General features: G+C 37.6%; 1 protein-coding gene across 1 annotated transcript; it reads left to right on the top strand.

Annotated features, from left to right (window-relative positions):
* Positions 1 to 4685: 4685 nt before the first annotated feature.
* LOC147488182 (uncharacterized) lies at positions 4686 to 5629 on the top strand. The gene is made up of 5 exons (XM_086575276.1): positions 4686 to 4786; positions 4880 to 4952; positions 5034 to 5129; positions 5265 to 5366; positions 5523 to 5629. The coding sequence occupies exons 1-4, from the start codon at positions 4689 to 4691 to the stop codon at positions 5355 to 5357; spliced, it is 360 nt and encodes a 119-aa protein (XP_086431402.1). The 5' UTR covers positions 4686 to 4688; the 3' UTR covers positions 5358 to 5366; positions 5523 to 5629.
* Positions 5630 to 15428: the final 9799 nt, after the last annotated feature.

Raw genomic sequence — 15428 nt, 5'->3', positions numbered from 1 at the left:
GTTATTTGCTCTGCTGAAGTTGTTGCATGCATACCACGGTGCTTGGATGCATTGTGCTTGAATAACAAAGGCTTGCAAATCGTTAAGGATTGCAATGCTTTGAGGTCCTTTGTAAGAATATTTACTTCGGGGACGGTATGTACGGGCTCTTTTGGGGATGCTCCGGGATCATTGTCTACTGAGTTGGATGAACTAATCGTCATGCTTCTTCATTGCGTGGTCTTGGAGTGGATATGTTAATGGAGATATTGTTTACCATTTCAAAGATTGGTCATGGGGTTGAAGCTCCTTCCTTGGCCACCGAATCAATAGGTTGTTCAGCCCTGTTCCAATGGAAACCGATGCTGAGAAGAAAGTATTCGGTTTCAACCGATGATGGGGAATTTTCAAAGATGGAAACTTCGAAACAAATAACCGAGGCATCTCCCCGATGGTTTTTAGCAAATATTGAGTCTTTCCTTCCTGAATGCATAAATAATGCAGCCCGCCTTCTTGAAACGATTCTTCAAAATCTTGACACATGCCGAATATTTATTGATAAGAAAGGGATTGAAGCTGTTCTCAGTTGTTCACCTTGCCACTAATGCCGCTTACATTTTCGGTTAGGCAGTATATATCATTTGCTTTTCGGGAACTTTTAAGCCTCAACATTCTACTACTCTAGCTCGAACACTATGCACATTTTTAGGAACGCGTCAAGGGCAACAAATGAAACTTTAATTTTGGTGAGTGGGATTCATCTAGCCGAGCTTGATTCTGGAAAGCAAATGGAGGTCATCGAATTCTTTCCGTCTTGAAGGTCTCTGTCTCTGTCCAACTTTGTGTTGAAAGGTTCTAGCAAAGATGGTATCTGAATTGGGGTCCACAGATCTTGATGTGTTGAAGGATTTTGGCATTGCTTACAAGGAAATAATATGGCAAATATCTTTAGCCGATGATTCCAAGGTGGAAGAGAAGATGGAAGATATAGAAGTTGTAACAAAGAATGCTACTTTATCCGTCATTTCTGGAAATGGTGATGATGCAAACGTTGTACCAATGGTAAGATACATGAATCCAGTCTCAACACGTAACAATTCCCAATCGAATGGAGTCGCGGAGGAGGAAATCTTATCGGTATTTCGGTCGGTTCGTTACGGTGAAGTTGCAAACCGTCATGGTAGACATGGGTTGACACGGACCGCGGGGAAGAAGGACTGGTCGACAAATAGAGGCTTTCAGCATTGATGCAAAAGTTCAGCGAATGTTCTTGATTATGCTTCGTCCCAAGACACCAAAAATAAAAGTCCCGATGTTATTATCATGGAAAGTCTAAGTAAGGTTGCTTTTGCAATGCTCTTTCTCTGTGACTCTTGTTAAGGGATTTAGTCCAAACCGTCGCGGGATTGACTCGGTTCATTAAGTTCTCGCATCTAAGAGCCTTGCTACAACCCCCTCTAAAATCTTTCATGATGCTCTAAGCTTCTCGGACATTCTTCATCTGCTTCCCTAGAAATATCACTATCGATGAAATGTAGATATCTTGGGAAGGTTGTGGATGACATGGTGGCCATTTTTTTGATAGTAGGCGGCGCATACATGTAACACGATTACGGTGAATAATTTCTACGTGCATGGAACCTTCAAAGAGCTATTGACAACATTTGAGGCTACAAGCCAACTACTTTGGACCCTACCCTATTCTCGTTTACTTCATCCGGGTTTGATCGGGATAAGATCGGCGAAGGGAACAAGTTGTCTCCCGGTTTGTGGTTGCATGATACCTTACAAAGCTATTGTTGCATGCTTGAGTACTTTGTTAATTCCACTTTACTCTTGTCTCCAAGCTCTTCATCTCGTGCTCGGTTGCTTGTTCAACCTCTTTGTGTAGCTGGATTGTCGATTGGGTTGTTTCCCGTTCCTAGGGATCACGAAGTGTTTGTCCGTATGTTGCGGTCGTGGTTTTGGATGTTGTCCTTCCCATATGGAACCATCACATGTTTCCCCCACTTGCAGCCCTACTTTTCATTACCTCCATGGTCTCCCTTGTTACTCATATATACTCTGGTGTGGTAGATGTAAAGCAAGGGCGACATGGTGTTACAAGTGGCGCATCACAGGGCCTCATGGCTCCACCTCCAGATGAAGCAACTATTGCTACTATAGTTGAGATGGGTTTTACTCGAGTCAGAGCTGAGGAAGCCTTGAGGAGGGTGGAAACAAACAGTGGAGCCGCCAATCGAGTTATGAAGATATGGTACACAATCTAGTTGAACCATAACTTTCACCAGATCTCAAGTCACCACACGCTTGACACGTATCTCGCCAACTGAAGTTGAGGTGTTGGCAAGATCTGCAATTCCAATATATCGGTATCTACTCATCTTCTCTGTCTGAAGAAAGATAAGAATAATCCGATCATAAATTAGCTTAATTATTTACATATCGATATTATCTCCTACACATTGACTAAGTTTTCTATGATGGTTTTTAACGATATACTACTCTTGCAGAAACAGAATGACAATATTGAAAATCCGCCGTCTTCGTCTCTTCTTAGAACAGCCTGTGGTCGCTCATTCGTTGATTTTGAATTTTATATCTATTTTTGCAGGAGGAGCTGAAAAAATAAGGTAGAGGGGGTTTTGGCAACGGAAGGAAAGAATGACATACTTACTATGGCATTGGGAACTCGAGCCTAGTGGTCGAAGTTAGGGCGGTGGACAATATCGACTCCCACTATGTACTTCAATCTTCCTAATAAAAGATCAAAGAAATATCACGAGGATTTGGAAGTGAAGTTGAAAGAGAAAGAAGCTCAAAATGAGAAGTTGAAAATTTTGGTGCTACATGTGCTTAAAGAACAAGGTGAGACTAATTCACTAGCGACGACAGAACTGTTGAGCGAGTTGCTCAAGCAAGGACCAAAACTCGTCAACTCGTTGCCATTAGAAAATGTGGAATCCAATAGTGCCAAAAGTGATAATAGGCATAAGGTGATTGGCAAGTCTAAGTAGGTAAGTTTTTTGGCTTTAAATTTGTATTTTTGATTTTCTACATATTTCGAGTGTTCTCTTTAACTAAACTCATATTTAATGTATAGAGAAAAGATGGTGGTCAGCAAAAAAAAGGTGTGACTTCAGTAAAACTTAAGTCGAAAAATGTACAGGTAAGCTCATTCTATAGTTGCCTTAACCATGTTATATTCATTGTGGTATAATAAATGCAGGGAATGATAATGTAGCTTTTTTTTTCATTCCTTTATTCCAAGTGCTTCACATATACTAACTTGATGTACACTTCGTCATATAGTCAAAAATAGACAACGGAAAAAGCATTGTGGATTCCGAAAAACTTAAAGCTAAAGATGGGAAGGTAAAAAAATATTTTCTTAATTAAAAAAGGTTGATTAAATGTTTGTGTCAAATTTGTTACTAGATAATGTTGTTTTTGTTTTGCTTATTTGTTATAGGAGTAAATGCAGGGAATGATACGTAGTTTTTTTCATTCTTTTATTCCAAGTGCTTCACATATACTAACTTGATGTACACTTCGTCGTATAGTCAAAAATAGACAACGAAAGAGCATTGTGGATTCCGAAAAACTTAAAGCTAAAGATGGGAAGGTAAAAAAAATATTTTCTTAATTAAAAAGGTTGATTAAATGTTTGTGTCAAATTTGTTACTAGATAATGCTGTCTTTGTTTTGCTTATTTGTTATAGGACTAAGATTGTAGATTGGCATTGGGATCTAAAGACAACATTGTTGCCGAAGGTCGTGTTTTAGCAAGGAAGGGGCCAGAGGATACTGTTCACAACATGCCTTTGGGTGAGTCATATATGAAGGTCTCAATAAATAAAGCATTGTGTGGTGATGCCTTTCTCCCAGTTCGAAACGGCGATGAACATGTATTTGTTAAAGATGCAGTAAACTTGTTTGTGGCATGGCCTAAGGAACTTGTGATACTTAAAAGTGACGAGGTAGTATAAGGATATGGATATTTGTATGGTAATTTATTTAATTTTGTTATATAAACATCAATTTTGTTCATCAACTTTTTGTTAGGTAGAGAAGCGTATTCCACTTCCGTGGGGCAGTATTCAATATAAGATCAGAAAGTTTGTGGATTGTGTCAACAAAATAGTGAAAGAAAACGCTTTTATAGAAGTTCCAATGGTTGGAACTCTTTTCCATGATGAGATGGAGGAAGTACGAGTTTCAAAAGATGAGTTGATGGATGTGTGTGAGAAGAGAATGTTAAATGGTAGCTGCATTATCTCCTACATGAGGTATGAATAATTTGGTGAACTTATTTGTGTTAGTTATAATTTAACTTTTCATATGCGACGACTTAACAGAATATATATATATATATATATATGTTGTAGATATTTATATACGACTTTTGGAATTGCTCGAGCAAAGTATGCATTTGGTAACCCAGAAAGTTTTACTATTTATACAAAAGATGATGAGAAGGCTCGATATATTCAGAAGTTGGCTGAAGAACACGGTGATCGTGTGCTTTTAATTCCTTTCAACACAGGGTAACTGTGTTTATACATTTGTAGTACATATACATTATTTTCATATAATTAAAATTATTTTATTTTTATTTTTATTTATTTTTTTCCGATTGGTTATATAATTAAAAGTACTTAATTGAATTTGTATCCACATAACTGGTCATGTAGGGGGCATGGGTCTTAATGGTTCTTGACATACCATCAATGGAAGTGTACTGGTTGGATTCTTTAAAAGATTTTCGAGGGCCGCCGGATCCATCTTTTAAATTATTAGTAAACACGTGAGTTTAGTCTTTATTTATTGTATTTTTCATTGTATATTTGATTCTATCTTGAAAATAATGAGAATGAAACAAATGCATTTTCATTTTCAGTGCGATCAAGACATCAAATATGTCCAAAGGAAAGAGAAAGATGAATCCAAATCCAAATTGGAACTATGTGACAGTAAGCTTAGTTTCTTTGGAATACAATACAAAATATGTTTCAATTTGTGTATGTGTTAATGCAAGTATTAATTATGTATAGTGCCCACAACAACAAGGAGGGATTGTATGCGGATATTATGTATTGCGCTTTATGCGAGATTTAGTAGAGGATCCTAGTCCACCGATAAAAAAGAAGGTGACTGCAAAGTAGCATTATTTTTCATATAGTCTTAGCTAGCTTATAAATTGGTGCATTTGTAAATATGGTAGGCAATGCATTGCCTGCATCATTTATTTTCACAATATTTATAATATATTTTTCGTCGAACAGGTATTGGAGTTCTCTAGCAAGAAGAGTTACACCAATGAAATAGATGAACTTCGTCTTGAATTCATCGACTTTATCCAACAATTTATCGAGTAGTTAATTTGGGTAAGTGGGTTTCCATATTTTCCCTTTGTTTATGTATATATACTTTTCTTATCGTTTTTTTTTTTCTTACTTGTATAATATACCCTTCTTGATTCACTTGCTTTTTAATTTTATATACTAGTCATAGTGGAATGACGACTTCATGATATGATGCAGGTGTCATGGATCGATTAACAGATGAATAGATGGCAGCTAGGTTTTTAGTGTTGGAAGTGCGCACAACAAGCTAAGATATTGCTAGGATAGTATTGGCGTTATGTAGTTTTTTTTTTTTATGATTCTTTTGGTATTGGAATGACTTCCTTTGTTGGGAGTCAAACTAGATGAAAAATACTTGGTTTGATCGATGAAATCAATAGAAGTTAATTGTTTTGAATGTTGTTTCTTTCTTCTCGAGTGGATGTTGTTTCCGTATCATAAAGCAGGTTAAAGTGATTTTGGTTGTGATGTTTTGATAAATGTATGTAGATGTTGTTTATGTCATAAAGCAGGTTAATGGGATTTTGGTTATGACGTATAGGATGCAGGTTGAGAAATGAATACGATCGAATACTAAAATGAGAAAATGTTTTTAAAAAAAATTATTTTCATTTGTCTCACTTTTGAAAAAAGTGACATAATATCTATTCAAAGTGACACAACTGACCACTCTTATGTGTCGCTTTCTTTTTCATACGAGTTATATGGAGTTGATTCCCAAAAGTGACACAAGAAGTAAGGGGCTTTTGTGTCACTTTTGACGTACTTGTGTCTCACTCTGGTCCAAAAGTGACACAACTAGTATACTTAATGTGTCACTTTTGACGTACTTGTGTCTCACTCTGGTCCAAAAGTGACACAACTAGTATACTTAATGTGTCACTTTTGACGTACTTATGTCTCACTCTGGTCCAAAAGTGACACAACTAATATACTTAATGTGTCACTTTTGGCGCAAAAGTTTAACTTATGTCTCACTCATGTCTCGGTCCAAAAGTGACACAACTAGTATATTTAATGTGTCACTTTTGACGTACTTATGTCTCACTCACAGTCTAAAAGTGACACAACTAGTATACTTAATGTGTCACTTTTGACGCATTCTATGTCTCACTCTGGTCCAAAAGTGACACAACTAGTATACTTAATGTGTCACTTTTAACGAAATTATGTCCCACTCTAGTTCTAAACGGATACAACTAGTGTCACTTTTGACAAGCACTGTGACACTTTTTCTTAAAAGTGACACAAGAGGTTATTCTTAAGTGTCACTTTTATTAACAAAAAGTGACACATTTAGTAAGGCTTTTGTGTCACTTTTGGTAGAACTTTATGTGTCAGGGGCTTATAGGTCACTCCAGAATTAGTTTCAAAAGTGACACAAGTGACTTCTTACTTGTGTCACTTAAAAAGTGACACAAAAAGCCCTTCTTTTAGTAGTGTACCTTCTCTTATGCTATCTGTTGTAAGGAAAGTTGGATAGCTTGTAAAATCTGTTGTTGGGTTTGTATAAAAGCATCAAAACGATCCGGTTGTGGAGGAGTGTTTGTTAGAGGTTGTGTGATAGGAACTATGTCACGTTGATTATTAATGGGTGGATTTTGATAGTTATTATTTACCGGAACGATACCTCTATTAGCATTATAAATATTATTGTTATAATTATTATAATTACCCTGACCTTGTCCTTGTACTTGTCCTTGTCATGGTGGAGCTTGATTGTTATAATTATTATAATTACCCTGACCTTGTCCTTGACGTGGTGGAGCTTGGTTGTTATAATTAATGGGTGGATTGTAATTGTTTGCTGGCCTAACATTTTGATTATTATACCCTGGAGGTGTTACTTGTTGATTATTTCTCCAACTGAAGTTAGGATGTTGTCTCCAAGGGGTGTTAGGAATAGGATAACTATTAATTGAGCAAACATTATCTTGTTGTGATGTTTGTTGTTCATAAGCGAGAGGACAATAGGAGTCGAGATGCTCAGGACTCAAACAGAAATTACATGGATTGGAGTTGACATTCATGATGGGGATAAGGTTTTGTTGAACAGAAATAGCCTCTACCTTTTTAGTGAGAGATTCGATTAAATTTTTAAGCTCAGGATCAAGTTTCATCTCAAACATATCGACGGCCTTAACTGTTGTAGAAGAACTAGCGGAGCGGGAGATATCGTCACTACCCCCCAGTTATTATTACGCTTTGTTTGATCTTCTAAAAATTTATAAGCCTCTGAGGCTCCTTTACTAAGGAAACTACCCCCATTCATTATGTCAAGCACCTCTTTGTGGTGGTGTAACAGTCCCCCATGAAAAAGCAATTAACTAACGTGTCTTTTCGCGAGATTATGGTGTGGACACTCTATAAGAAGATCGGTGAAAACGATTCCAAGCCCAATAAAATGATTCATGAGGATTCTCGGCCGAAAGAAATGAATCTTGAAAGCATTTCATTTGTCTTCGCAAGGTGGGTAAAATGTTTCATAAATAGTTGAACAAGTTTGGCCCATGAGTCCACAGAATTAGGCGCTTGGGCAGTTAACCAAGACGCCGCCTTATCGGCTAAGGTGAAAGAAAACACCCTCAGTTTAATTTGTTTAGCACCAACCGTAGGATGGTGGAATGTAGTAAGGACTTGTTCAATCTTACGCATGTGCTGATAAGGAACCCATGAAAAATGGATAACAAATTAAATATATTTGGGGGGATTCAGAAATCCCCCACTGGATCTGATAGTACGATGCAAGATATTGGGCTATCATTCAAGGCTTTGTAAAAGTCAAAGAGAGGAGACTCTCTTTCTTCAGCCATTATTTCAGGTAGAGTGTGTGGTATATTAGCTAGAGGTGTAGTGAGTGGTATACTAGAAAGGCGTGTTTGTTGACGTTGCCGGTTGATTACGTTAGGCATTTTTCTTCTGCCTGACCTTAATCTCATGCAAGGCTAAGACCAATCTTAACTAAACATGACAATACTCAAAACAATCCTGATATGCTATTATAAACCTCTAACAGGAGATGCGAAGAGTGGAAGAAAGAAGTACTTGAATGCCTCCTTGCTTTGCTTATGAATATCGTCTTGTATACGCGAGCTCAATGTATTTAATAAGTTAGAACACTGAATAACTTGAAGAAATAGAAGTTTGAACTAACCTGTGGAAATCGGGAGGTTCAAGAAGAGGGTGTGGGTCGCGCTCAGGTCCAACTCGAGTTCTAGGCGCTTCAGCGCGGGGGGAGCTCGAGTTTTGCCTTGGTAGGGCGCAGGTCGCGCTCAAGTCAAATTCGAGTTCCAGGCGCTTCAGCGTGGGGGGCGCTCGATTTTTGCCTTGGTAGGGCGTAGGTCGCACTCAAGTCAAATTCAAGTTCCAGGCACTTAAGCGCGGGGGGCGCTCGAATTTAGCCTTGTATAGGCGCGGGGCATGCTCAGGCTTGTTCTTTGAAAAAGTTTTAGTTTCTGAACCAAACAATCACTGTTAGAACAAACAACGTTGGGTGGGTTTAATGGGACTTTGAGAAGACTAACAATACTAAAGAAAACAATACTAAAGGGAACTAAGATGGCAGCGGCGCCATTTAATAGACGTAAAATGATAGTTTTACCTGCTCATAAGAACGAGACTCAAACGCAAGTAAAACTAAAACTAATTCTAATTGTGTTATCAAAGATTTCTACTCTCGATGCTATTGCAATAGAGTTGGAGTAGAAGATTCGTTCCACTCCTAGTTCTTTAGTATTAATGTTTTCTAAGATTATCGGTCCTATCCAAAGTTAATGAGAGTATGATGGGAATTATACTACGGTGGAAATTATACTAACAAGATATGATAATTCAACTACGAAATGCTAAATTGATACTATGATAAGGAATTAGGGGGGATTGATTCCACCTTAACTCGATTTAATTAACTAGCGAAGATTCATCGTAATCCGAATTGCAATGCTTTCGCATACCAATTGGGTGTTCCTAATCCCTAATTGTTCATGGTAATATCTACCAACTAACAACTAGTATGTGAAGCAACTCATTCTCATGGTGAACTAATTACTTTCTAGATTGGAATGGAAAATTACGATTATTCTACACTAACAACAATCAAGCTTTCATCAAGGCTTCCTCAAACCCCTCTAATGGAGGTTTAGCCAAGAGTCATTAAACTATCATTTCCAATTGAATTTAAACAAGACATGATATAAAGATTCTAAATTTGCTTATTTGAATTCAAATGAAAATCTAATCATGCAAGAATTAATTGAAACTAGTAATGACAAATAACTAAATCTATGAATTGAAACTAAAATGATTAATGGAAAATGAAACTAGATTATGAAGAACTAATTAAATTTATTGATTTAATGAATAGCAATAATAATATTTCAATAACTGAATTTGAAACAAGATAAAAAAAATTAATTAATGGAGTCTAAATCTATATCTAGAATTCTATGCTAATCGCTACCTAAAAAACTACTTCTTTCAGAGTTAAGTCTTGTGTATTGAAATAGAGGAGACAAGATCCATATTTTCGTGCATGGGTTGAGGAGTCATGTTTTGGGCCGGAAAATCGAGCCCAAACCCCAATTTCTTTAGTCCATAGAGGCCTTTTCAGCTGAATTTTACTTCAATAGACTTTTCGTCCACTTCTGCTCTTTTGATTGGATTAAGGTTTAAACCATTGGAAATCTCCTTCCGAGCCGGTCGTTTTGACATAAGGTAGGCTCAATTCTGAGGTCTAAGTCCAAAGATACGATCTTCAGAAGTTCTACTGACTTTTGTGCGTTGTTTCTGCCCTCGTTGACTTTGACTTTTCAACTTTGACCAGGTTTTAAAAAAGGCTTTTTCTCCTTGAATCTTGGCCTTTAATCACATAACTTCTTAGCAACCAATCCTTGCTCCTTTATCTCGCCAAAGTGACACATTTCTGCACATAATTGACTCCAATGCCTGAAATACATAAAAGCGCGTAATCAGCATTAACTCTTATTTATTACTCGCATAATTGGTCTAAAACAATTATTATTAAGGGGTTAAAACTACAGTTTTTGGCTCTTATCAGTTTGTTCGCCTCTGAGATGAGCCAATTAGATTTCCCCCTCCAAACACACGGTCAACTTGGTTTGACTGTTAACTTTTAAGTCAAATGGTTGAAAATACCACAATTGCCCCCACCTAATTAAAATTGAACATTTGTATTTTGAAAATAATGAGGGCATTTGTGTAATTTTCTGTTGCTTGACTTAAAATTTAACAGTCAATCCAAGTTGACCGTGTGTTTAGGGGGGAGACCCTAATTGGCTATCTAGTGGGGGGGGGGGGGGGAATCTTAATTGGCTCATCTAGTGGGAGGGTAATACTAGTTAACCCTTGTTTTTTTTTTATTGGTTGGTAAGTTAAAGAATACAACGCCCACGCTTATAGATTCATATGCTTTCTTAAAATCCACTTTTGTTGCACACCTTGGAGCCCCCGAGTCTCTATGATAGTTATGAAGTAGTTCATGAGACAGTAAGATATTATCTTATATGCTCCTCCCTACTATGAATGCAGACTGGTTGCTAGAGACCACCATTGGTATGAACATCTTCATTCCCCTTGTCATAATCTTTGTAATACATTTATACACCACTCCACAATATGAAATAGGTCGGTAATCACTTAGTTAAGTTGGCCTAGAAGTCGGTAATCACTTAGTTAAGTTGGCCTAGAATTTTTTAGGATCAAGGTAATGCATGCACGTGGCATTGAATTCTTTAAGCAATTTACCTAATCTGAAAAAAAAACAAAAAAACAAAAAAACAAAAAAAAACCTTTTTCTCTCTCCTCCATGAACTCTCTTCAATTTCACCCCATTTTCCATAATTTTCTATGATCAAGACCTTGAATCTTACTTTCACGGATCTTCTAAGGTCGACTGTGGGATTGCATGTTGGTTTTTCCGAATAGTTTTCTCGTGATTAACGAAAACCAGTTTCATGGTTGTTGAATTTGGCTCTACTCAAGTAGCAAGTATATTTCAGGTGTGTCTTTTCTGGTGTAGATTTGAATTGTTGAAAGGTTGAGGCTTTTACATTTCCTCTAACTTGGATTCAGAGTATGGTATGTCTGAAACATTTTGATTGTGTTTGTGGGTTAGACATCAAGTGGTGTAATTGGAGAGTTTGGGTGAGGCTCTTAGCTTTTGCCAGACCATCAGGTGCACATCTTCCTTGCCTACTCAAAAACAATTTGTAATGTTTGGATGCTGATTTGATTATTCGTTAGTGGAGAAAGAGCTGTATTTTTCCGATTTTGACATACCAGAAAATATACATCGGGAAGGTATTGTACTTATTGCAGTGACCATAATTTGTACAAACCCAATTTGGGTATTTCGTGGTTCCTTATGGTGGAAGCCCATGCAAGTCTTGCGGTGTGAGTGTGTGACTAATGAGAATTCTGGCATGGAATTGTCAAGGAATTGGCCTAGACAATTCCTCTAAAATTAGGTGTTTGACTGATCATATCCATAGAGAGAGACCCAATTTTATCTTTCTTTGTGAGACAAAATCTAATGTACATAAAGCTGTAAATACTATTAGTAATCTGGATCACTACAAGTCTTTTGTAGTTGGGTCTCAGGGATTATCGGGAGGCCTATGGTGTTTTTGGGATGAAAATTTGGATGTTCAGATTGCTTGGTCTGATAGTTGGATTGTACATACGGTTGTTAATGATTTTCAAGGAAATTTTTGGTACTTATCTTGTATATATGGTAGTCCAACTCCTTCCATTCGCAGAGAGCAGTGGAAAATTTTACCTTCTTTGCTTCCACCATCTAATATACTTTGGCTGTGCATAGGTGATTTTAATGATGTCAGTAGCAACAGTGAGAAACGAGGAGGACCTCTGCTGTTTCCTTCACAAATGCAGTACTTTAACAATATGATTCAAGACTGTTGTCTAATGGATATGGGTTTTATCGGATCACCATTTACTTGGTGCAATAATCAGCAAGGTCTTCGCCAAGTCTTTAAACGTCTTGATTGAACTATGTGTAATAGATTGGCGGTGTTTATTTCCGAATGCTAAGTTATCACACATACCAACTTTGGATTCTGATCACAAGCTATTACTTCTTGATTGTGCACCAAGGATTCAAAGACTGAGGAAGCTAGCCATTTCGATTTGAAACCATGTGGGTTACTAATCCTTCTTGCAAAGATGTGATTCAAGAGGTTATGCAGCCACATATACCAGGCTCTGCTTCTTTCTCATTATGTTAACATTTAGACTTGTGTCGAAGGAGCTTAAAACACTGGAATATACATCATTTTGGCAATGTTAATCATCAATTGGCTCAAATAAGAAAAGCACTACAGCAAGTTCAGTCTCAACAACAACAATTATCTTCATCTTCTCAACCATTGGATGATTTACTTCAGGAGGAGAAGGATCTACTGCAATAGTATAATCTTCTTTTAAAACGACTACATATGCATTGGGCGCAGAAGGCTTAAACAGATAAGTTACTCTTTAATGAACTAAATACGAGGTTTTTTCATGCTACTGTTATACGTCGCAGGCATAATTCTCATATTTACTATTTATTTGATGGTAATGGCCATACTTTGACCTCGCATGATTTAATTAGCTCTCATTTCATTCAACATTTTCAGTCAATCATGACCTCGACAAATCCAACTCTTGACACTGAGTTACTTGGTTTAATTCCTGTCAAAGTTGATGATCAAGCTAACAATGATTTGTTATTGCCGGTGACTGATGATGAAATATGGAAGGCTATGAAGGACATTGGGTCTTTCAAAGCCCCAGGCCCAAATGGCTTTCAATCAGTTTTTTATAAAAAGTTTTGGGTGGAGGTGGGATCTAAAGTATGTGATATGGTGAAACATTTTTTCAGCGAGGGTACTTTTGCCAGAGAACTTAATCATACATATATAGTGTTGATCCCCAAGATTGCTCGACCTACCTTGGCAGAACACTTTCGGCCCATCAGTCTTACAAATGTCACTTACAGGGTTATTGCCAAGATCATGGTTAAAAGAATGAGAGCTATTTTGAACAATATTATTAGTCCCAACCAAAGTGCTTTTCTGTCTGGCAGACTCATTCATGATAATGTTCTTCTGGCGCATGAAGCATTTCACCATATCCGCGCAAAGAACAATCAGCGACACAATTACTATGCTCTTAAATTTGACATGCAAAAAGCGTATGATCGCTTAGAGTGGCCCTTTATCAAGGAGGTTCTGAAGAGGTTTGGTTTTCATGCACAGTGGATTCAAATAATTATGTTTTGTATTACTACTCCTTATTATGTTATTATGGTGAATGGCTCTCCTTATGGATACTTCCGTCCTTCTTGTGGTCTAAGACAGGGTGACCTCTTGTCGCCCTATCTATTCATTCTCTGTGCAGAGGTTCTATCATTGCAGCTTCATCATCTCCAAATGTCAAAGCAGGTTAAGGGCCTCCAATTTTCGAGAAACACCAACCCACTCACTCATCTAATGTATGCATACGGTCTTCTAATTTTTGCAAAAGCTGACTCTAATGAAGCACAAATTATTAATACAACTCTTCAGGCTTACTGCAATGTTTCCAGGCAAAGAATAAATAAGGCCAAGTCCTCTTTGATACATCATAAAGCATTACCAAGAAGGCTCATACAAATGCTTCATGCTATCCATCAAGTTCCATGTACTGTTCACTTTCCAAATTATCTTGGAGTACCATCTATTCTTGGTCGAGCATCTCAGGATAATTTCTCACCACTGATTACCATATTTCAAACTAGATTGGCGAGCTGGAAGTCAACCCTATTATCTAATGGAGGTAGAATTACTCTTATTAATTATGTATTATCTGCACTCCCTACATATATAATGTCTTGTATCCCCGGCTACCGGTGAGCCTAGTTGAAAAGCTTGATCAATATTGTCGCTCTTTCCTATGGAGGCATGAGGTAAGGGAACAGAAACTTCATTATTTTGCATGGGACTTGGCTTGCAAGGCCATGAGTCAGGGTGGTCTTGGTGTAAAGGATTTGGAAGTCCAGAATGTTGCCTTATTAGGTAAACAAGCTTGGGCATTGCTCCAGCCTACTTCTCTTTGGGCTACCTACATGGAAGGCAAGTATTTCCCGAATGGCACATTCTTGCGCTCTCGGTGTCCAAGGACTGTATCTAAGGCTTGGAAATTAGTTCATAAGTTACGACACCTTCTTGTTTTTGGCTTACTGTGGCACATTGGCAATGGTCTTTCAGTACGTGCCTGGCTCGACTTTTGGGTCCCTGACACACCATTATCCCTGCCACTATTGCCTCAACCAGTTGGTTGTCCTTTGGATAGAGTTTCAGATTTTATTGACCCGGTGAATAGAAGTTGGAATCAGCTCCTCGTTACTACTTATTGGCCATCTTAGTATACTGAGAGAATCTTATTCATCCCTCTAAGCTTTTAACCTCAACCAGATTCTATCTTTTGGGCTCCTGAGAAACATGGTCTTTATACTGTGAAAAGTGTTTATTCTGTCGTAATGAAATATGTGCGACCAACAATGGAAGTGCATTCCTCTCTGTATAAGAAGATTTGGAAATTGCTTATTCCATATAAAATCCATTTTTTCCTATGGCAAGGAGCTCAAGGAGTACTTCCCAAGGTGGATGTTCTTGACGTTAAGTCTTTTAGGGTGGATCCAGTATGTTATCTATGTGCAGGTGCGAGTGAAACTCATTTACACTTATTTGAAAGTTGTCCTTTTGCTCGTGCTATCTGGTTTGGGTTAAATCTTACGTAAGCTATTAATGCAACCCAAAAAGATGATTTTCTCACTTGGTTATTAGATATGTTTTCCACATTGGCTCGCACCAATGATAAAATTCACTGTTTTGTTTTATTTCTGATGACTTTGTGGATTATGTGGTTGGAAAGAAATAAGTACAGGTTTCAAACAACCTATCCCCCACCCCCCCCCCCCCCCCAAATCCACTTAATTTGATTCGACAAATTCAGAGTCAGACACAAGAACTATTGCAGTTACATCGACAACCGCGTGATCTCATTATTGGTCTCACTGTTCCA

This window comes from Coptis chinensis, chromosome 7 (assembly GCF_015680905.1).
Source record: "Coptis chinensis isolate HL-2020 chromosome 7, ASM1568090v1, whole genome shotgun sequence".
Lineage (NCBI taxonomy): Eukaryota > Viridiplantae > Streptophyta > Magnoliopsida > Ranunculales > Ranunculaceae > Coptis > Coptis chinensis.
The sequence above is the reverse complement of the archived record's forward strand: the minus strand, read 5'-3'. Positions and strand labels throughout refer to the sequence as shown.

Bases quoted from the DNA above. Each gene is read 5' to 3' on its own strand.
- LOC147488182 (XM_086575276.1), top strand. From the start codon at position 4,689: ATGGTTCTTGACATACCATCAATGGAAGTGTACTGGTTGGATTCTTTA. The intron at 4,953-5,033 runs GTAAGCTTAGTT...AATTATGTATAG, and splicing joins CAAATTGGAACTATGTGACA to TGCCCACAACAACAAGGAGG. The intron at 5,130-5,264 runs GTGACTGCAAAG...TTCGTCGAACAG, and splicing joins GTCCACCGATAAAAAAGAAG to GTATTGGAGTTCTCTAGCAA.